We start from the raw sequence: 23,617 nt of genomic DNA, 5'->3' as shown, positions 1-23,617 counted from the left end.
AAGAAGTCAAAGACTTAATCAGCATTATGTTGCAGAGTGGAATACTTAAGGAAAGCTATGGTCCCATTGGGAGACCATTCCATACCAGGTAGCCAAGACAGCCATTCCCACCATTCCTGGATAATGACCTGGTATCTGAGGGCACTGAAACCAACAGGAAATAGCTCCATGGGAATCTGTTGAGGTCATGTGTATTGGGTGGAGACTGTCCTTTTAAGCCCACTACAGACTCACACGATTCTAGTCCTGCAGATGTTCTCCCATTCTAGAGGTTCCAATTCAGTGGTATTTGACATTCTTTGAGGTAATCCCCACTGACTCCCCCCAGATTTGAAGACAAAACTGCTGCTGCTTCTTCAGAAGATCACTGAGAGGACTGGGAGAGTACTAGAAGTTCTGAGGAACTCATGGACTCCAGTGAGGATACAAATGATAGCCCAAATAAGAGTGTTATGCCTACCCATTATAAACCCCAAACACCTGAGGCTCCTGAGCAAGTTCCAGTAAAGGATCATTCTGAAGATGAGCTGGAAGGTTTCAATGAGGGTCGCTGCCCCATTCATTTGGTCTTACCAGGGGCAGTTGCAGACCAAATACTCTGATTATGTTGTGTAATGTACTGCTTGTCATTACTGTGTTCTTCAAGCTGTTATCTGTGCCTTGTTGAATTTTACTATTTTCTTGTTATATGGTATTGATGTCGAAGACAGCACCTCTCAAAAGATGGGGGGAGTGGGCGGGTGCAGGCTGATCTCCTTATTACACAGGTGGCCCTGTTGCACCTCCCTGCAGGAAGAGTGGAGGATAGGAGGAATGCCCATTCCTCTTAGGACTCCATACGTATCATTGGGTAGACTGCTGTCTAATTGGACGCTGCCACCCAGGTGACCCTTGCAGCCATCTTTACTGAGAGCAGTGCTTATAAAAAGCAGTGTCCCCTTGCGGTTGGTGCACATACAGCATGTGATTAGGCTAGGGATAAGAACCCTCAGGCAAAGTGTACCTAGATAGGAGAGGTTCAAGAGGAGGAGGAGCAATATATGGACTGTCGTCAGTGCTTCTCAGAGGAACCTTTCTGCTGCAGGTGTTGCAACATTCTGTGAGTGTTGCTACCAATTCTAAGAAACTGCATAGACTTTGTCACAGTATGTTGGAATGTTTTCAAGTTCAGCAATTTCAACCACTGTGTGTGCGCCATGCCTTCCCTCAGTGGTGCCTACCACCCGGGTCACTACAGCCTACACATTCTACATGATCTTTAGTTAAATATCAAACAGATACAACTGGGCAGATCTGCCTGAACAATGTCACGATGTCTCCCAAAGAGCCAAAAACAATGTGATGAGCTGCAGGTCCTTTGACTAGGGCCCAGAACTCTTGATGTCTTTTTTGGTCAGTCCTTTTGTAAGAGCAGAGCCTATTAGACCTGCTTTAAGTTTCGTAATGTATATTTCCTCTTTTCAGAAAATAGCTTGTTTTAATATTTATTGTACAAAGCCTATAAACACTTCATACTTAACTCTCCAATGGGTGGTAAACGAGAACTTCCCTTTTTTTTTGGAGGTGGTGGCGAAATCTTCAGTATCCAACAAAGGAAGTGTCATATAGTGAAGATTCTGCCAAAATGAGAATTTGTATCATGCTACCTTTGAACACAATATAGCATGGAATCAACACAACTACCCAAAATACAAGAACACATCACTTGTGTAAAATAAAGTGTCACCACTTCCACTACCTGCGCCACCGATCTGCGCTGTATTCATCACTTCCAGGAGTGCCAATTTCCTGATCCCCTATTGTGTGCTGTGTTAACTCCCACCAGCCCCTATGTCCCTACAGGACACAGTGATGAAGTGTAGGCAGGCAGATCAAACCAATCAATGCAGCAGGGTACCAGAAATCTGAAAAGCACTCTATGATTGGAGGAAGCAGACCTTTCACTTACTCACCTGTCCTTCATTCACAAAGCCATTTTCATTGTGGAAACTGACAGCCAGTGTGGTAGACCTATGTTGGGTTCTCCAATGTACTGAATAAACGTTATTGCCCCATATGATGGACCCCAGTAGGATTCTTGCCTTTGATGTGTTTTGTCCAACCAATGGGCTAGCCAATTGGTTGGGCAAACTGCATAAACAGTTACGGATTTAAGGAGGGTCTATGTAAAGAACAATAACGTTTGTTTGAAATTATGTAGAACCTGATGTGCAGCTTTATATTTCAGGATCTTGATGTGAGAATGGTCTACCTCCGAAGCAGCCATTGCATCTGGGAAATGGAGGTGTAATCTGGCTGTGAGTTAAATTGATATTAATGGATATTTTTTTTGCCTTAAAATATAAAAGATGTTATACTTACCAGATCTGTAGAATATCCCTTACCTCCTCTTTGGCTGTTCCTCGACAGTGCTGTCCACTTCTTTTTCTTCTGAGTGCCCCCTCAGTAAGCCAGGTGCTAAGGGGGCACCTATGCGGCCATGCTTCCAAGCCAGGCTGAGTGCGTCCATAGACCCACACAGCACCAAGCCATGCCCCAGGCTCTGTCCTCATGCGTTTGTGAGACCAGGAACAGGGGTGATGAAGCTGGGACAGTGCTGGATCAGTGAGAGCAGTCAGGTAAATGTTTAGAATTGGGGGACAATTAGAGGGGCTTTTTTTTACCTTAATGCAGGGAATACAGTAAGGTAAAAAACGTTTTGAGTGTAGAACCGCTTTTGAGTTGCCATTGTCTTATTCCACACTGCGTCTCTGTGAGGAGGCTGAACTTCTGCAGGGAATACACTGCTACTTTTCAGGAGGAACTCAACAGTGAAAGGATTCTCATTGTACAACTACTTCTTTCAGCCTGGGTTCACACTGATGTAGTGTGGAATTTGCAGTGGTTTCTGTGCAATTTACGCACCACATCATAATCGCACTCCATTCATATGAACCACTGCGGGTGCGTATTTTAAGTTAACAACCCCCTGAAATCAGTTCACAAAACTGGTGTGATGTGCAGAATCGGATCGCATAGGTGTGAACACCCATGTAATCCGATTCTGGTGCGGACTTAAAAAGGGTCCTGCACTTTTTTGATGCGGTGCGATTTCAGCCATACAAAATGTATGGTTCATATTGCACCGCACAGAAATCGCATGTGTTTTGCACAGGAATGTGCTGCGGTTCCTGTTTGAATCACATGCAATGTGCCGTACCGCATCAGTGTGAACCTGGGCTTAAAGTGCAGGTGAAAGGCGGGAAAATTAGACTGGCAACACTTGCGCTTAAGGCGCATGTGGCGCTTTGCAGATCCCTGTGGTGGGAGCATTACGTTGCAAAGTCGCTGTAATGATGGACATCTCTAGCAATCTCACATAACACATCCCCAGTCTCTGTCTTCAGCAGCTTTTCAATCACAAGAGTAGAATGGCTGCAAACTCTGACAGTCCTCTATTGGATATTATATTGTGAATATGGTGTACTACTCTGTGCTCCCTGCACCTCACGAACTACTACACACTGCTCTATAGTCTCTGCTTCCACACAGACTACACTTCCCACAATGCATCTGTGCCGGCTGTAGAGGAGGTGGGCGGGGCGGGAGAGCTCGGCGTTCTTGCATTGTGTGGTCTTGCTCAATGTCCTTATGATGTTTCTTCGCAGAGCTTTGCTGGCCGGAGGATCGGCTGCTGCAACCGCAGCGCTTCTGGCCGCTGTGGCCGTCGGTAAAAGCGGAGGAAAATCCGAAACCGACAGTCTGACACCGGCGGTAACAACCGGGAAATGGGACCGCAATTGGGACCGGTGAGGCTGCGTTCTGCGCATGCGTGATGTTGCCTAGCTGGATGAGCATGTTGCAGTGTGAGCGGCTGGTGCGGTTCCTGGGCGTATTATCGCTGCTGTGATTGTTCCTTGTTAAGAAGCAGACAGATTAGCGGTCGCTTCAAAATTAGGGCCTCAAGCTTAGCCGCTGCTGTGTCTGGAGGTCTGCACAGTAGTAGGGTGTTTTATGTGCCACACAGAATGAATGGCCTGTAATGCACCTCAGCAGCTGAAAACTTTGATCCCAAAGCCTTGTTTGCTGCAAATTGCAATGCATGTTGCAGCAAGTGGGAGTATAATAAACGCCATCAGTGTTGCCAATGGCTGCAATCCATTGGTGTCAGTGGATGCACTAAAACCTCCCCCAGTATAGGTGCCAGCAGACACACTAAAACATAGCATCAGCCCCCAGCGTTGGCGCCGGCGGACGCAGTGACAAGCCCCAGCGTTGGCGCCGGCGGACGCAGTGACAAGCCCCAGCGTTGGCGCCGGCGGACGCAGTGACAAGCCCCAGCGTTGGCGCCGGCGGACGCAGTGACCAGCCCCAGCGTTGGCGCCGGCGGACGCAGTAACAAGCCCCAGCGATGGCGCCGGCGGACGCAGTAACAAGCCCCAGCGTTGGTGCTGATAGGACACACTCAAACGCCCCAGCATAGGTGCCTGCAGATGCACTAAAACGCAGTAATAGCCCCCAGCGTTGGCGCCGTCGGACGCAGTAACAGCCCCCAGCGTTGGCGCCGTCGGACGCAGTAACAGCCCTCAGCGTTGGCGCCGTCGGACGCAGTAACAAGTCCCAGCGTTGGCGCCGGCAGACGCAGTAACAACCCCCAGTGTCGTCGCGGTCGGACGCATTAACAGCTACCACCGCTAGCGGACGTAGTATTAACTGGGACAATTTGGTATTAGATGCAGTGATAACTCCCTGCATTGGTGTCAGCCAGCGAAGTAATAACAATGTCTCAGGACACAGACTGGAGCAAAGGTTGTGTAGAGTGATTATGAACCAGTGACTTGTTTACAAGCTGGGTGGTTTATATAATCCTTAGGAAGGGGTTGCATTAACCTTTGTTGAAGTATGTATAGTGAACTATGGATGTTTATTTTGTCTTGTAGTCGGGAACCGGTGTCTATGGTGAACCTACAAAAGATCAATGGAGAAACGGGAGAGGAAGAGTTGAATGCAAAACTGACTAAGCACAAAGCTAAAGCCACTAGGCACATCTTTCTTATACGACATTCACAGTATAGACTTGATGGAAAAACAGATGAGGAAAGAGTTCTCACATCACTTGGTAGGTATCTTAACCACTTGCCTAGGAGGCACTGATGTGCACAGGTGGGCGGCACTGATGTGCACAGGTGGGCGGCACTGCTGGGCACTGAACATCAGTGCCGATCACTTCTTTGACAATGCTGGTTATCAGCAGTACTTTCCTCATGCTGTGACAGCAGCATGAGGAAAGTGCAGCCGATAACCAGCAACTGTATTTACCCGGTGATCTGCTGTGTCATGGGATATGGTAAAAGGCCGCTGTGATTGGCTGTTTATCGTATCATGTGATCAGCTGTGTCCATAGGACACAGCAATCACTGGGGGCGCGCAGGGGGCGTGTTCTGGAATGACATCCATGGACGTCGTCCCAGAACTAGACAACCACGCTGTAGCCATCTTTTGTATTGATGTCCAAATCATATTAAGTCTGGATACATTCAGCCCCCTTCCAGTCCAGGCCAATTTTCAGCTTTCAGAACTGTTACACTGCGAGTGACATTTACTCAGTCATGTAACACGGTACCCATATGAAATTGTTATCATTTTTTTTGAGACAGAGCTTTCTTTTGGTGGTATTTGATCACCATTGGGTTTTTTTATTTTTCGCTATATAAATGAAAAAATACAGAAATTTTGAAAAAAAAAATCTTTTTTTGCTTAGTTTTTGTTATAAAATTTAGCAAATAAATTTTCTTCATAGAGTTAGGACAAAATGTACTCTGCTATATTTTTTTGGGTAAAAATAACCCAAAACAGTGTGTATTATCTAGTCTGTGTGAATGCTATCGAGTCTACAAACTATGCGATATATATTTGAAAATTGATCAGTTGAGACCCTAAAATGCCGGACGCTGCTATGACGTATGGCAGTGATCAGAATGCTGTATGTGGTATGGTGGTGATCAGGACGTTGGCATGAGGGTAATCAAGGCCCTGGTGTGGGGGTGATCAGGACGCTGGTGCGGGACATGGCAGGCTGGTGTGTGGCATGGCGTTGATCAGGGCGCTGGTGTAGGGTATGGCGGTGATCAGGACGTTGGTTTGGGGTATGGTGTATGGGGGTGTTTTTGTGCTCACTTGGACAGGTGACGGGGCTGGCTGCATTATTTATTATAGATATTCTGGGGCTGTGATCAGGGGCACTAAACTGGGGTGGCTGGCACTGCAGTTTGTGAGCGGACAAGCAGCCAGATAGGATGCTGTACACTCACAGGTTGCAGGACCGCGTCTCTCTGCTCTCACACTGAGAGCAGAGTAGCGACCTTTACTTTCACTTGCCAGTGTTTACAATGTGAGGATTGTGATTGGTCACAGCAGTCACATGGTAAAACACCATGTGATCACACAAACAGCGGTAATGTGATCTGTGTCCAGGCGATATAGTGATTGCCGGGCTCCCGGGTGCACACTCTGTGAGCTGCACAAGAGCAGGCTGACGTAGAGGTACGTTAGTCCATATCAGCAAAGCGTCCTGTCCACCGTCTATGTGCAGTGGGCGGCCAAGAAGCGGTTAAAGTACAACTAAAGGCAACTTAAAACTTTTTTCAAGTTCAACTTTTTTTGCTAGAGTGCAGAGGGATTAGAACACCTGTCAGGTTTTTATTGCTGTCTTTGATCCCGTTACGGAGATTCACCCTCTCCATCTGTCCTGTTTGCCATTATCATTAAAGGAAAATCCCACATTTTGGGTTGTCCTCAGGAAAGCAATAGAGGGGAAACCTTCCAATGGGGCACTAGTTCTGGTGACCTGGGGGTGCATAAGGAATTCCCTTAATATGCAGGGATTACTGTCACTTCCTGTTTTGGATATGGGACAGAAAGTGAAGGAAAATCTCAGCAATGGAACGAAAAAAAAAGTTTTGCCCATCTACTTTAACCACTTGCCTCCCAAGCATAGTCTGACACTTCTCTTCTACATGTATAAATCAGCTTTTTTTTTTTTTTTTTGCTAGAAAATTACTTAGAACCCCCAAATATTATATATTTTTAATCAGAGGCCCTAAAGAATAAAATGAGGGGTGCCACTATTTATTTTTATGTCACACGGTATTTGCACAGTGTGGTTTTTTTTTTTTTTTTTTTTTAAATACACAATATAACACCCAACTGTTTGGAAAAATTTAAAAGATTTTAGGCGCGGTAAATACCGGTGGATACCTACGCTCCTACGCTTTACATTTTTTATTTGTTTTATCTAATATTTGCTTTTTTTTACACTGTACACTTTGTTTAAAAAAAACAAAACAAAACACGTTATTGACATCACAAGGGATGAACAACATTCATCAGTCCTGGGCTCTCCCAGGGAAGACAGGAGAGTCTGGGGAGGGGGAAAGAGGGCTGTGTCCTGCCGCCTGTAAAAATGATCCAGCAGCTAATTATTTGCTAGGATTGCTTTTATAAAAAAGGGCATAGTCAGCCAAAAAAAAAAAGGTACTGAGCCTGTAGCTGCACAGATCATCCCAGTACAACCACTGCATTTCAAGGACATGCAGGGACGTCCTTAGGCGGCAAGAGGTTAATGAATTTTAGTGCACCCAAACACAGTATAATACCCAATGTTTTGGTAAAATATAAAAGATGTTACGCCAAGTAAATAGATATCTAACATGTCTTCCTTTGAAATTGCGTACACCTGTTGAATGGTGACAAACTACGGTTCTTAAAAAATCTCCATAGGCAACATTTTGAAAGCCTTTACAGGTTACTAGTTTAGAGTTGCACGGAATGTTTCGCGTTAGAATTATTTCTCTCTGACAGCCATGACGTTACTGCACATTGGTTGTGTGATCACAGTATAAATATGTGCTCTGGACCTATTTACACAAGAGCACTGGGGGATGGGGCGCTTAATCAATCATTTTATTTAAATTTTTTTTTTCACTGTACCTTTTTTTTTTTTTTTTGTTTCTTTTATGGAACTTCATTGCATCGCAGGGATTGAACAACATCCAATGTGCCTTGACAAGTCCTCTTTTTGGAGAGATCTGGGGGACCTCTTTATGGAGATCCTCTGCCCTCTAGAGCGTGTGTGTGTGTGATTTCATGCTGGATATCTATACTGATATGGACTGGGTAATGTGTTAGGAATGTAAGGATGCCCCATCCTTACGGAGGACTGAATTCAAAGACACCCCAAAAATCAAAGTGAAAAAATTATGCAGCAGGCTAGTCCATTTTGCTCAAATTTCATTGCAGCCACTCAAAATGGTACTCAATAGTTTGTATGGTCCCCACGTGCTTGTATGTATGCCTCACAACGTCGGGGCATGGTCCTAATGAGATGACAGATGGTATCCTGGGGTATTTCCTCCCAGATCTGACCAGGGCATCACTGAGCTCCTGGACAGTCTGAGGTGCAACCTAGCAGTGTCGGGTGGACCGAAGCATGATATTCCAGAGGTGTTCTACTGGATTTAGGTCAGGCGAGCGTGAGGGCCATTCAATGGTATCAATTCCTTCATCCTCCAGGAACTGCCTGCATACTCTCGCCACATGAGGCTGGGCATTGTCGTGCACAAGGAGGAACCCAGGACCCACTGCACCAGCATAGGGTCTAATAATGGGTCCAAGGATTTCATCCCGATACCTAATGGCAGTCCGGGTGCCATTGTCTATATGCCTCCACAGACCAACGCTGACCCACCACCAAATCATGCTGAACGATGTCACAGGCAGCATAACGTTCTCCACACCTCTCCAAACCCTTTCACGTCTGTCACATGTGCCGAGGGTGAACCTGCTCTCATCTGTGATAAGCACAGGGCGCCAGTGGCAGACCTGCCAATTCTGGTGTTCAGTGGCAAATGCCAATTGAGCTCTATGGTGCAGGGCAGTGAGCACAGGGTCCACTAGAGGACTTTGGGCCCTCAGGCCACTCTCATGAAGTCTGTTTCTGATTGTTTGGTCAGAGACATTCACACCAGCGGTCTGCTGGAGGTAATTTTGTAGGGCCCTGGCAGGGTTCATCCTGTTCCTCCTTGCACAAAGAAGCAGATCCTGTCCTGCTGATGGGTTAAGGACCTTCTATGGCCCTGTCCAGCTCTCCTAGAGTAACTGCATCTCCTGGAATCTTCATGTTCTTGAGACACAGCAAACCTTCTGTCAATGGCACATATTGATGAGCCATTCTGGAGGAGTTGGCCTGCCTGTGCAACCTTTGTAGGGTCCAGGTATCGCTTCATGCTACGTACCATTAGTGACACTGATCCTAGCCAAATGCAAAACTAGTGAAAACAGTCAGAAAAGATGAGTAGGGAAAAAATTATCAGTGGCCTCCACCTGTAAAACTATTCCTGTTTTGGGGTTCATCTCGTTGCCAATCTAGTGCACCTGATGTTAATTTCATTAACACCAAAGCATCTGTAATTGATTATCAACCCCCTCTGCTACCTAACTGACCAGATCAATATCCCAGGAATTTAACTGACTTGATGCTATATTCTGATTAAAAAGTCTTTCTTTAATTTTTTTGAGGTGTGTGTTTATATATACATACACACTATATTGCCAAAAGTATTGGGACACCCCTCCAGATTATTGGATTTAGTTGTTCCAATCACCTCTATGGCTACAGGTGTAAAATAATCAAGCACCTAGGCATGCAGACTGCTTCTACAAACATTTTGTGAAAGAATAGGTCACTCTCAGGAGCTCAGTGAATTTAAGAGTGGTACCGTGATAGGTTGCCACCTGTGCAATAAGTCCATCCGTGAAATTTCCTTGCTACTAAATATACCATGGTCAACTGTTGATGGTATTATAACAGAATGGAAGCAACTGGGAACGGCAGCTACAAAGTGGTAGGCCATGTAAAATGACAGAGTGGGGTCAGCGCAGAAGTCACCAACTGTCTTCAGAGTCAATAGCTAAAGACCTCCAAACTTTGTGTTGCCTTCAGAATAGCATGACAGTGCGTAGAGAGCTTCTTGGAAAGGGTTTCCATGGCTGAGCAGCTGCATCCAAGCCTTACATCACCAAGTGCAATGCAAAGCATCGGATACCGTGGCGTAAAGCACGCCACCACTTGACTCTAGAGAAGTAGAGACATGTGCTTCGGAGTGACAAATCATGCTTCTCTGTCTAGTAATCTGATGGACGTGTCTGGGTTTGGTGGTTGCCAGGAGAATGGTACTTGCCTGACTGCATTGTGCCAAGTGTTAAGTTTGGTGGAGGGGGAATTATGGTGTGGGTTTTTTTTTCAGGGGTTGGGCTTGGAACCCTTAAGGAGTCAGCATACCAAGACATTTTGGACAATTTCATGGTCCCAGTTTTGTGGGAACAGTTTGGGGATGGCCCCTTCCTGCTCCACCATGACTGCACTCCAGTGCATAAACAAGGTCCAAGAAGACATGGATGAGCAGGCTTGGGGTGGAGGAACTTGACTTGTCTGCACAAAGTCCTGATCTCAACCTGATAGAACACCTTTGGGATGAATTAGAGCGCTTATGGAAGAATGGTCAAGCATTCCCATATACACACTCCTAAACCTTGTGGACAGCCTTCCCAGAAGAGTTGAAGCTGTTCTAGCTGCAAAGGGAGGACAAAGTCATTATTGAACCCTAAGGACTAAGACTGGGATGCCATTAAAGTTCATGTGCATGTAAAGGCAGGCATCCCAATACGTTTGGACACACACACACCATCCAGAAAGTATTCACAGAGCTCAACTTTTGCCACATTTTGTTATGTTGCAGCCTTATTCCAAAATTGAATAAATTCATTTTTGTCCTCAACATTCTACAAACAATACCCCATACTGACAGTGTGAAACAAGTTTATTTTGAAATCTTTGTAATTTATTAAACATAAAAAAATAAAAAAACACATGTACATAATTATTCACAGCCTTTGCTCAATACTTTGTTGAAGCACCTTTAGCACCAATTACAGCCTCAAGTCATTTTGAGTATGATGCTACAAGCTTGGCACATCTATTTTTGCGCAATTTCTCCCAGTCTTCTTTGCAGTACCTCTCAAACTCCATCATGTTGGATGGGGAGTGTCGGTGAACAGCCATTTTCAGATCTCTCCAGAGATGTTCAATTGGGTTCAAGTCTAAGCTCTGGCTGATCCACTCCAGGACATTTACAGAGTTAGCCCTTAGCCACTCCTGTGTTATGTGGGCTGTGTGCTTAGGGTCGTTGTCCTGTTGAAAGTTGAACCGTTGCCCCAGTCTAAGGTCCAGAGTGCTCCGGAACAGGTTTTCATCAAGGATGTACATTGCTGCATTCATCTTTCCTTCAATCCTGACTAGTCTCCCAGTTCCTGCCGCTGAAAAACCTCCCCAGAGCATGATTCTGCCACCACCATGCTTCACTGTAGGGATGGTATTGGCCAGGTGGTAAGTGGTGCCTGGTTTCCTCCAGACATGACACTTGGCATTCAGGCCAAAGAGTTCAATCTTTGTTTCATCGGGCCAGAGAGTTTTGTTTCCCATCATCTGAGAGTCCCTCAGGTGCCTTTTACTGAGAAGTGGCTTCCGTTTGGCCACTCTACCATACAGGCCTGATTGGTGGAGTGCTGCAGAGATGGTTGTTCTTCTGGAAGGTTCGCCTCTCTCCACAGAGGAAGGCTGAAGCTCTTTCAGAGTGACCATCGGGTGCTTGGTTACCTCCCTGGCTAAGGCCCTTCTCCCTCGATTGCTCATTTTGGCTGGGCGGCCCACTGTAGGAAGATTCCTGGTGGTTCCAAACTTCTTCCATTTACGGATGATGAAGGCCACTGTGCTCATTGGGACCTTCAATGCTGCAGAAATTTTTCTGTACCCTTCCCCAGATCTGTGCCTTGATACAATCCTGTCTTGGAGGTCTATGGACAATTTCTTGGACTTCATGGCTTGGTTTTTGCTCTGACATGCACTGTTAACTGTGGGACCTTTATATAGACAGGTTTATACCTTTCCTAATCATGTCCAATCAACTGAATTTCCAACAGGTGAACTCCAATCAAGTTGTGGGAACATCTCAAGGATGATCAGTGAGAACAGGATGCACCAGAGCTCAATTTTGAGTTGCATGGTAAAGGCTCTGAATACTTATGTACATGTGTTGTGTTGTTTTTTTTTTTTTTTTTTTTAATAAATTGCAAAGATTTCAAAACAAACTTCTTTCACGTTGTCATTATGGTGTATTGTTTGTAGAAATTTGAGGAAAAAAATGAATGGAATATATTTTGGAATAAGGCTGTAACATAACAAAATGTGGGAAAAGTTGAGCGCTGTGAATACTTTCTGGATGAACTGTGTGTATGCATGTGTGTGTATATATAATATAATAATATAATGTATGTCAGACAGGAAGTGGTTAAGTTTCTTATGGCTGCCCAATTCACCATTGGAGATTTTGTGTCCAAGTTCTTGGGTCAGTCAACCTTTTTCATTCTGCAATATTAAAGCAGTTGTGAAGTCTATTTTTTATTTTAGTAAAATAAAGAAGTTACACTTACCTTTTCTGTGCAAGGGTATTACACAGCATGGCCCCAAACATCCTCTTATGGGGTCCCTCGCTGGCACTTTTAGCTCCACCTCTTCTTTGTTCTTAGCAATAAATTGAATTAACTTCATTTGTTTTGCTTTGAAGGTCGTGAGCAAGCAGAGCTAACTGGACGACGTCTGGCAAGTCTAGGATTGAAATACACTCGTATTGTACATTCATCTATGACCAGAGCCAAAGAGACAACTGAAATAATAAGCAAATTTTTACCAGGTAAGGCTGCGCATTCTCACCCACTCCAATGGGAACAGTCAGGTCTTTATTAGGGCCTGTGTTGATGGGATTTGGCCTTGTGTCTGTCATCAGATTAAGACACCGCCTGAGATCATTCAGAATTACTGGCAGTTGACCTCCTGACCTGCCTCAAATGGATTTTGCATTCCCATAGGCTTGTAAGGGACTTCAGAACCTGCTTGATGCTTGTTAGCATAGACCATTAAACCGGTCACTCACATTACAATCTGACTGTAAAATCTATTCTAGATTTTTCCGTATAGGTAGTTGTCATTCTTCCAGTTTTTCCTCAAATCTTTGAAAGGTGTTTGTCCCTTGTGTTGCTGTTTCTCTGACAGAAATTGTAAATTAACCAGTTAACCACTGATATTGAGCTTTCTCTCTTGTACCTTTTCCACTTACTTCAGGTGTGAAAAAATCTAGCTCAGATTTGCTTCGTGAAGGAGCTCCTATTCGACCAGATCCTCCTGTTTGCCACTGGAAGCCAGACGTAGAGGTCAGAAGAATTTACTATCTGTGTAACAAAACAACCTATTTTTTTGTATATAAATAGCTGTTTACAGTCTGTATAGCTTCTGATCAGAAAACTATTTCCAGCAGTATTATGAAGATGGGGCACGTATTGAGGCTGCATTCAGGAATTTTATTCATCGTGCTGACCCTAAGCAAGAAGAGGACAGTTATGAGGTTATTGTCTGCCATGCCAATGTGATCCGCTACATGGTTTGTAGGTAAGATCTCTAGTTTGTCCCATTAGTGCCCAGTAGACAGTCATCTTTTCAGTCTTAGAATAAGATGATAATATGACCTTCTTGTTGTAACAAAAGGAAAAGCAGTAGAAGCTACTTCTACACCTATGATTTTTTTGGGGGGGAGGAGGGTGGCTTTGAGTAGTCAAGTGGATTCCAGGCAAACCTAAGCACACTGTTAGGCCACTTTGGAAGTTCATTAAAATTGGTACTCCTCATTAAAAATCCTTTCCAGCCAAGGAAGTTGCCATCTAAGCTGTTTAATTTGCAACTGCCAAGATTGCGGCACATCTGTTCGGTTATGACTTCATTTGATGATTTGACAGTTTAGTTGAAAGTACAAACGAGCAAGCTGAGAATATAACTTTTTTTTTATACCATTAAATTGATGGGTTTAGTTCCGCTTTATATTTTTATAAAAGTGTAGTCCTGCCTCTGAAGTGTATGGTGGCACACGTGCAGGTGTGCTCCCAAGCCATGCTGTGTGCTTCTATAGACACACACAAAGTGGTGCATGTAACTGCATTTTGAGTCGTTTTGGGTCAAATATTACTATAGCACCATGTACAAGAAACACCATGTTGTAATTAACAAAATAGCAAAATGAGGCTAGAATAAATTGAGAATGTTTACACAATAAATCGTGTGAATATTTACTTCAATTATGAAATCATTTACAGACAAATTAAACAGCGATTAGCTTTTTACATGATTGGCTAATTGAAGTGAATATTCACACCATTTATTGTATGAACAGTCTTCTTTTTAATGCATTCTTTATATACATGTTTTTTAAAAAAATACAGAACAAAAATCATCATGACCACCCTGGTATAACTTACAAATAGGCAGTATAGTACATCAAAGTTGAAAGTCATATACAGAAACATCGTTTAAAAGATATAACCCACCTTATAACACATCAGGCAAAACCACCACGTTTAAGGACCGCTCATAATGTAACTTGACAACCGACATGTTTTGTTGGTAAATCTACCTCAGGGTGGGGAAACAACTAGAGGAATGGAAAATGGGTACAGTATAGAAAAAGAAGAGTGAAAGAGAGGAAAAGGAGGGGCTCAGAAATGCCTCTGCTTTTCTCCTACTCCCGTCATTTAGCCAGAGCTGGACCCTGATATGCTAGTCTCAGAGGACACAGAATCAGAAGAGAATGAAGTGATCTTGAGATGTTGGAGGAAGCTGTAGAATTATCTCCCCCTCATTGCCATTAGAGTGTATCCTTTCTATTCATTCCTTAGGGACATTCCATGGTGTATGAATAAGTTACCTGTATCCTGTACTGTACAATTAAGAGGAATTTTGACTTGTCTGTAAATTCCATATCTTGGGGCACAGGCCACCCTACCTAAACTTTCCTTGTTAATCTGCATTGCTTGCTACAAAACTGATGATTCACGAGGTGGGGTAGCGTTATAGACAAGGAGCTCCAGGGGGGAATGTCCTCAATAGCCTACCATTGTCCAATCACCTGGAGATGCAAGCTTATAACCCATGGTGTATGCATAAGTTGCCTGTGTCCTGTACTGTACTCCAAGATATGTAAGGCAAAATTCCTAGTTGGGCTGATTACTAAACATAGTTTAATTAATTTGTACTCTTATATAAAGTGCAGCCTGGACTTCAGGTGAGTAAGGTGACAAATGAGATAATGTAGGTAACTACATCTAAGAACTAATAAGCTGCAATATATATATTTTTTTTGTTTTTAAAGTGTTACTAAACCCAGGACCCTGCATTCACTATATCTGGACTCCTTCAGTACACAGAACATGGAAATGAAATTATTTTAGTAGATATAAACTGTTAAATACCTTTTCTTATCAGCAATTAGAACAGTCTTGTGCCTTCTTTTAGTGTCCAGCAGAGCACTGGTTAAAGCTTGTAGAAGGTTTCATTCTCCCCTATGAGACTGCAGGAACCCTGACAGAGTCTGGACAGTGCTGATTGGCCCTGCATTAATCACATGCACTCTCCCAAGAAAAAAAAAAACTCTAGCAATAAATACCAAATTGAGCATGTGCATCATGCTCCTAGTCTATATTCTATCAGAGGATACATTGGTGACAGTAGAAGAAGGGGAGGATCAGAGAAGACAGGATCCAACATTTTACACAATATGGAGGATTAACCTCTTAGGTTCCACAGTGAGTATAACAAGCATGCTTCACTGCATATACAGACTGATTTTACTGTTGTGGGTTTAGTAACACTTTAAGTTAAATATGCTTTAATAAAGGTATGCTGTAGCCAGACTAAGAAATGTGTTGTTGAAGAACATATAGGATTAGACTACCTGCTATTATGAAGTTATCTTTTTTTTTTTTTTTTTTTTTTACCCTAGCCATGTTTGAATACACCATTCCATGGCACTTTATAAAACACTCTGCGTTCAAGTGACCTGTCTTTTTGGGAACAGATTAACCTGAATCTGTGATTCTGCAAACCAAAGTTTTTCATCTGCCCAGCCAGATCCCTGTTAACATTTGTACACCTGAAAAGAATAGGAAATATGTACTACTTTGAAGTTTCACAGAAAGAATATGAATTCATTGTACCACTGTATGCTAGATCTGTAAGCACAGGATCATGGGAAATGTATAGACTTGACCTCACTGAACATTTTTAGTCTGATCAACTAAAGGATCTTTATATTAATGTCTATACTCAAGATTCAGCCATTTTTCTTATTAAATCCTTTGTAGAAAAAAATAAACAAAATTGTAAATTTTGAGTAAAAACTTTTAGACTCCCTGGTGTAGAGTAGAAAACTGTAGCAGCCTATATCCTCATAAGTAAGATGGGTATGTTCCTGTTTTTGACATGATTGTCTTCTTGCACAGGGCATTGCAGATCCCTCCTGAAGCCTGGCTCCGTATGTCGCTTAACAATGGAAGCATCAGCTACTTGGTTGTCCGCCCCACTGGTAATGTCTGTCTGAGGATGTTTGGTGACTCTGGCTTTATGCCTCCTGAGAAAATTAGCCGGACATGAGTGTCCACAGCTTGTTGCACCATGCAGCTCAGTCACTGCCTGCCCTGAAGATACCTGGTTATTCTGATGCTGCATTTAATGTGACCAGCACTCACCCTTTCTGTGCCTTCTTCTGTGATTCACACATTTTAGCAAGAGTGGATATTGTTAAAAACAAGTACTGTACGGTTTTTGTTTGGAGTGTAATCTGCATTCTACATCTGAAGGATATCAAGCACAGCTGCATAAAACAGACAGGATGCTGACCACTTTGGGCTTTCAGCTGTTTAAGAGACATACAGCACAGGTGGCCATCTGCTGTATATGTAATACAGAAGGGAAAGTAGCATTAGTACCTGTTGTGTTGTTCACAATGATTTTATTCCTAATTACTGGTGTTTTTCACATACATAGGAAATGTATATTGTTTAAAATTTAACGATCATGGATGCTTTCAGCAAGATGGGATTTTCAGGTTCCAGAAAAAAAATTCAGGGATATTTACTATTAATATCTAATGACAAACTTCTTTTTTTAAAAAAAGCTTTGGGTAGAGTATGGTCAGTTAAAACCTTTTTTTTTTTTATGTATCTGAATAGGGAGATATCACTTTACTTGCTGTTTATGAAATGCAGCAGAGGAAATCTCTCCAAAGGGCATGGAGAACCTGTTGTCTGTGGAACTGTTATCACTATTGTAAGATTTGCTCTCTAGTCCTGTTATGGTGACCGCTGCAATATTTTGTACTTTCCATCATGTTTGTTGTATGTTTCCCTTACATGTAGAGAGGATCAGTCTCAGCGAACACAGACAACAATAAAAACCTGACATAGGTTCTAACCTTTTCATGCTAAGAAGCTAAAAAGAAAAAAATAGTTTGTGCTTGAGTTGAGCTTTACATAGCAAATATTTTGATGAATAAAGTAGTGCTAAGGATGATAGTGATGACTATAGTACAGTAAACTATACCAGCATATCACTTTTCAAATTACAAGAGACAGTCTGCTTATTTATTGTTTGAGGTTACAACTCTTTGCACATCACCTGTGCGCTTGCCAAACATTTTCAAACAAGTCTAGAAGTTCCTATATATAGTTCCATAGTTAGTCTGGCTGAAAAAAAGACAAAAAGTCCATCCAGTTCAACCATAGAAGAAAAAAAACAAATCATGTATGCTTGACCATGTTCTCTCAGATCATATCAGTACATCTTCCCAAATTCTCCTCAATGTAAAACCTAAGGAAATGACACAAACATTCAGCAGCCCTGTGTTTTGTTTTTTAAATAAATTTATGGAAGAATACATGGACCTTTTTTTGTACTGTAATAATTTTACCAAGTGCTCCTGAGCGCCTGACATGTTATTAAATGACTAGTTTATGCATTTTTTTTAATTAAAATTTTGTAGTTTTGCGGTGTTTAAAATCGTGTCAGTTATATTTGTGTGTACATTGCATGAAAGGTTCATTTAAATGAAAGCTCAGGATCTTTAATAGTTATATATGAAAAATGTAGAATGAATTGACACCATGATGTTGTAGAGCTGTTTCTGCCCAAGAGATTGTACATGTTTTACTTGACGCAGCTCTAATGGGAAAACAGGCTTTTATTTTAAAGGTCTTAAGGAATTTCCTATGGATTAGGCTTAACACCACACACACCTGGTTTCTTTGTAGCCTTCATAGACGCATACATATTGCTGGACACCTCCCTATCGAACCTACACAACCAATAGGAAGTATAACATTCTGGGAATATCCTTGCTTCACCATTTTTTCCCCCCTCTCAAGTCTCTCCACAGGACCATTTTAAACCTCTTACCTTAAAGTGGAACTGCAGTGAATCTAAGTGCCGCAAACCAAAAATGCTATTTAATTCATTGTTAACCACTTCCCGTCTGGCCGTTGTACATAAACGGTTTGACAGTGGCAGTGCAGGGTCAGGTGGCCGTTTATAAACGGCCTCCCCGCACCCGGCTTGTGCGTGCTCCCTGGGAGCACGCAGCACTGCGATCCGGTGCCCGCTGTGTCCTCCGGACACAGTGGAACACGGATCGTCGGACGGGACCTCTGTGACCTCCCGATCATGTGATCACTGATTGGCCAATCGGTGATCACAAGCAGAGTAGTAAGCAAGATGTCCCTTCTGACATCATTGCTTACTACGTGTGAAATCTGTGAATGATCACAGAGGTCACATAGTACAAAGCTATTCACAACAGCCTTGTGCCATATGACAAGCTGTGACCAATCACAGCTCACACAGTAGTTCTCAATGGCTGAAATAATGCAGCCAGAGAGAAGGAGAAATGATTGCTTTTATTATAGCCTTTATGGGTGTAAAAGCAATCAGTGTAAAAAAGAAAAAAAAATATTCATCACCCCCCACAAGTAGTACAGTGTCACCATGGTGACACTGTACTGCTAGGGTGACAGTATGTACAAAAAAAACCATTAATATAAAAAAAATATTTAAAAAAAAGTTGAAAAATTATTTTTGGTTATAACCTAATTTGTTGTTTTTTTTTTACTAAAAAGATAACGGAATAAATTTTGGCCAAGATTTATGATGAAATATTATTTATTTGCAAAATTTTATAAGAAAGGCACTTTTTTAAAAAAATTTTTGGACTTTTTCATTTACATAGCAAAAAAAATAAAAATCCCATTGGTGAATAAATACCACCAAAATTAAAGCTTTATCTGTCTCAAAAAAAATGCTAAAAAATTCATATGGGTACAGTGTTGCATGAACGCGCAATTGTCATTCAAAGTGTGATAGCACTGAAAGCTGAAAATTGACCTGGATAGGAAGGGGGTAAAAGTGTCTGGACATGAAGTGGTTAATAATATTCAAAGCAAACTCCCCCATCAATTCATGTCTCAATGCTTTATTTTACTGAGAAATCATTTTGAAAAACACCCCCTGGCATTTCTGGCAATGGCCATCTTTAGTAAGGGCAGATGATTCATGTAGCATTTACTTCCTGAAATCCATCTGCCCTTAGCTCAGGCATTGGCTGAGCTGAGAACCCTCCCTCCCCTCCTCGGATGTATGACATCATTTGCCTTGGCATGGAAACCAGGACGTATCTGAAGAAATGTAAAAAAACAGTAAATATGATATACTTTCCTATCCATTTACTAATGCTAGCAGCATAAGGATTAAAAATAGTCAATGTTGATTGAGAGAATGAAGTTCCACTTTAACCACTTGTTTACCGGGCACTTTTATCCCCTTCCTGCCCAAGCCAATTTTCAGCTTTCAGCGCTGTCGCACATTGAATGACAATTGTGCGGTCGTCCAACACTGTACCCAAATGAAATTTGTAGCATTTTTTTTGACAGAGCTTTCTTTTGGTGGTATTTATTCACCACTGTGATATAAATGAAAAAAGACCAAAAAATTTGAAAAACACGTGTTTTATAAAATTTTGCAAATAAATAAGCTTCATAAATTTTGCCCAAAATGTATTCCGCTACCTTTTTTGCTAAAAAACAAAACAAAAAAAAACCAAATCAGTTTATCGAAAACTAATTTTCCAGTTTTTTTAATTTATATATTTTTTAAAACATTTTTGCATACAGTCACCCTAGCAGTACAGTTACCATAGTGCCACTGTACTACTTGTAGGGGGTGATCAAGATTTTTTTCTTTTTACACTGATTGCTTTTACACCCATAAAGGTTGTAAAAGCAATTATTGCTCCTTCTCTCTGGCTGCATTCCTGCAGCCATTGAGAAATACTGTGAGAGCTGTAATTGGGCACAGCTTATCACATGGTACAAGGCTTTTGTGAATGGCCTTGTACCACATGACCTCTGATCATTCACAGAATTCACAAGTAGTAAACAATGAGGTCAGGAAGTAACATCATTTACTACTGTTCAAGTGATAACCAATTGGCCAATCAGTGATCACATGAATTGGGACCTCACATAGCGGGCCCCATACAGCAATCTGTGTTCGGCACAGATCGCAGCTCTGCACGCTCCCACATCCATTGCACAGGCAATGGATATGGGGGGATGTTTCTATACGATGCTCCCGTCTGGCCATTTATGGACATGGGCTGGACGGGAAGAGGTTACAAATTTGACAGCTAGCGAGGGGTGAGAAGTTCCTCTGCTAGCTGTCAAAGGGGTGAGTGGGGGCAGCCTGATCATAACATGTTACGAAAGGTGAACTTATCCTTCAACTGCTTTCCCGCCGCCCTATAGCAGAAATACTGCTACAGGGCGGCAGGGGTGTGCAAAATCACGTGTGTGTATATATACACACGTGGTTTTGCATTTCTGGGTAGGGGGGTCGCGCCTTGCCTGTCAATCACCGGGTCCCGACCGGTGATTACTTGCTGGCACCCGGTGATCGCCATGTATTACTTACGGGGGAGAGAACTGTAAGTAAACAATACAGTTCTCTCCCATCAGCTTCAGCACACTTTGGTTCTGTATAGCACAGCCATACAAAGCAGTGTGCTTACAGTGTAAAGCACAGACACAGCCTCATAGTAAAACACACAGCAGTTAACCCTTTGATCGCCCCTGATGTTAACCCCTTCCTGCCCAGTGGCATTAGTAGTGCCAGTGCTTTTCATTAGCATTGATCACTGTATTGGTGTCACTGGGGATGTCAGCGACACCAAGTCAGTTACCTACAGTGTCAGATTGCCCACAGCAGTCCCGCTATAAGTCGCTGATCGCCGCCATTACTAGTTAAGAGAAAAAAAAAAATCCCAGTATCTATACCGCCATTTGTAAACGCTATAACTTTCATGTAAACCAATTAATTTACACGTATTGGGATTTTCTTTTAGCAGATGTAGCAAAATACATTTTGCCCTAAATTTGACAATTTGATTTTTAAATTTTTTTTATTGGACATGTTTAATAGCAAAATGTCAGTTTTTTCTTGTCTTTTTTTTGTTTAAACTACGAAAAATAAAAAATGCACAGGTGCTCAAATACCACCGAAAGAAAGTTCTATTTGTGGGGGGAAAAAAAAGGACGCAAATTTAATTTGGGTGCAGCGCTGCATGAGTGCGCAATTGGCAGTTACTTTAACTGCAGTGGCGTAATACAAAAAAAGGCCTGGTCAGGAAAGGGGGGTAATTCCTCTGGAGGGCAAGTGCTTAATGGCTGAAGCTCATAGGTGTCTTCTGATTACCAATGGTACTTTAGGCACAATGCATCTCAGGACATTTCGTTTGGGGTTTTTATAGCAGTGGAAATCAAATTTCATGAGTCAGTCAGTAACTCGTTCTCTAGCCGTGGATGAGAATGAAAAATTAAAAGTGGAGATATGATGGTTTAGGGAAGGTGATGCTGAACATCTTGAAACTTTCAGCAGCTTGGCTGATGCTGAAACAGCTTGTGCCTGACGTTCTTAACAAGTTTGTAGTCGTTGGATAATCACACAGCGGTTGCATGTGCAAAACCAGGGTGCCACTACCTGCTGCAGGATGTCAGCCTGATTTTCCCCTGGGCAGAAGAAAATCCATTCTTTTCTCAGAGCAAAGTATATTCCAGGATGGCAGATTGTACATTTTTTTTTTATATCCAGTAACTTCATCAACCGCAAGTGGAAAATGAATCATCAGTTGTTCAAGCCATAGTGGGGAATTTAGAAAAAGATTTGTTTGCATCACCAAGGAATGCAGATTTCTCTGTTCCTTGCAAATAGGGGGAGGGAGCTGATGCATTAACACATCCATGGCACTTGAGTCTATAAAATACATATCCTCCAACTCCTCAAATTCTGAGAGGGAGAAAAGGTGACAGTGTTGGGAGGTAATACTAATATGGGCACACACCTGGTTTATGTTACTTTCTCTACTAATGATCAATGAGCCTTTGAAGCTGTATAATTCTAAAGGCCTTATTCCTGTTCTGAGCTTAAAGTGCAGTTCCACCCAAAAGGGGAAGTTCTGCTTTAAATATTCCTACCCTGCCACATCGGATACCTAGTTTTGACAGGTACCTACTCCCACTCGATTGCCTCGGTGATCCGAACAGAAGTTCTTTTCCCCCTCTCCCTCCCTGCAGTCTTCTAGGGCACGTCACAGGCCCAAGGACTGCCAGATCATTCCAGAGACGCAGCATGTCAAGCTACCACTGCCAGGTGCCCAGTTGAGATGTCAGAGAGAGAAGGGATAGCTCATGTGAGCACATCACTGAATCGTGGGACGAGTGTGTTTATTAAAAGTCAGCCACTATCAAAACTGCAGCCGCTGACTTTTAATAAACACAAAAATGACTGGAGTTCCACTCTAACATCCAAATCCAGACACGCAGAGGTTGAGCAGCCCAAACTTTCTAGGGTAGTTGGAAAGAGTCATTACCATATAAATCGGGGTGTCAAACTAGCAGCCCTCCAGCTTTTGCAAAACTACAAGTCCCACCATGCCTCTACCTTTGGGAGTCATGCAATCTTGCAATGCCTCATGGGACTTGTAGTTTGGCAACAGCTGGGCCCTCACCAGTTTGACACCTGTGATATAAATGATCATGATAAAAGAATGATCCTGAACATTAGTCTCCCTTATTTAAACAAATTAATGGCAGACATTAGATATAAACAAAGTACTGCCCTCTGACGCTATATTCCTTTGACAAATTCTATAGACAAAATGCATCCAAGAGTGATGTCAGATGCTGGTATTGGAAGTACCCAGGTGGCCATTTTGATTGTTGGATGTCTGTATACCCTTTTTGTATGTAAGCACATCGATGGTGAATAAAGCTGTTTTTATGGGATTTTCTGCACTGAGTTCTTTTTTCATGTCCTTAGTATTCAGCCTCCCCATAGGTCAATAGTTAAAGAAGACTGGTAGAGAGGCTAGATTGACAAACCCAGAACCTTAAAGGATCCATTTTGTTATACCGAAAGCAAGAACATTACCTGGAATGGAATGATATGCTGTTTTAATTTGATTATTTGGTAAGAGGCTGCACCAGTGGCAGGTGGAGTACTTAATCACTGCAGTTGGTATGTGCACATGTGAGCACAAAATAGATGTTTGTTTCTATTTATTTATAAAATGCTACATCAGTTTCTTTTGGATTTTACATG

General features: G+C 42.5%; 1 protein-coding gene across 2 annotated transcripts; it reads left to right on the top strand.

Moving 5' to 3' along the window:
* Positions 1 to 3,568: 3,568 nt before the first annotated feature.
* Positions 3,569 to 23,301, top strand: LOC149445524 (serine/threonine-protein phosphatase PGAM5, mitochondrial-like). 2 transcript variants are annotated; one of them, XM_089653666.1, is made up of 6 exons: positions 3,569 to 3,788; positions 4,920 to 5,098; positions 12,660 to 12,785; positions 13,214 to 13,302; positions 13,407 to 13,537; positions 16,417 to 23,301. In XM_089653666.1, the coding sequence occupies exons 1-6, from the start codon at positions 3,631 to 3,633 to the stop codon at positions 16,565 to 16,567; spliced, it is 834 nt and encodes a 277-aa protein (XP_089509792.1). In that variant the 5' UTR covers positions 3,569 to 3,630; the 3' UTR covers positions 16,568 to 23,301. The 2 variants fall into 2 exon arrangements, with proteins under 2 accessions (XP_089509792.1, XP_089509791.1); XM_089653665.1 differs by having other exon boundaries at positions 13,404 to 13,537.
* Positions 23,302 to 23,617: the final 316 nt, after the last annotated feature.

The sequence above is a fragment of the Staurois parvus genome, unplaced genomic scaffold (genome assembly GCF_062004578.1).
Source record: "Staurois parvus isolate SC_StPar_1 unplaced genomic scaffold, SC_StPar_1.0 ptg000719l, whole genome shotgun sequence".
Lineage (NCBI taxonomy): Eukaryota > Metazoa > Chordata > Amphibia > Anura > Ranidae > Staurois > Staurois parvus.
The sequence above is the reverse complement of the archived record's forward strand: the minus strand, read 5'-3'. Positions and strand labels throughout refer to the sequence as shown.

Coding starts and splice junctions, on each gene's coding strand:
- LOC149445524 (XM_089653665.1), top strand. CDS start 3,631: ATGATGTTTCTTCGCAGAGCTTTGCTGGCCGGAGGATCGGCTGCTGCA. Junction 5,099..12,659: donor AAGAGTTCTCACATCACTTG/GTAGGTATCTTA, acceptor TTTGCTTTGAAG/GTCGTGAGCAAGCAGAGCTA. Junction 13,303..13,403: donor ACTGGAAGCCAGACGTAGAG/GTCAGAAGAATT, acceptor AACTATTTCCAG/CAGTATTATGAAGATGGGGC.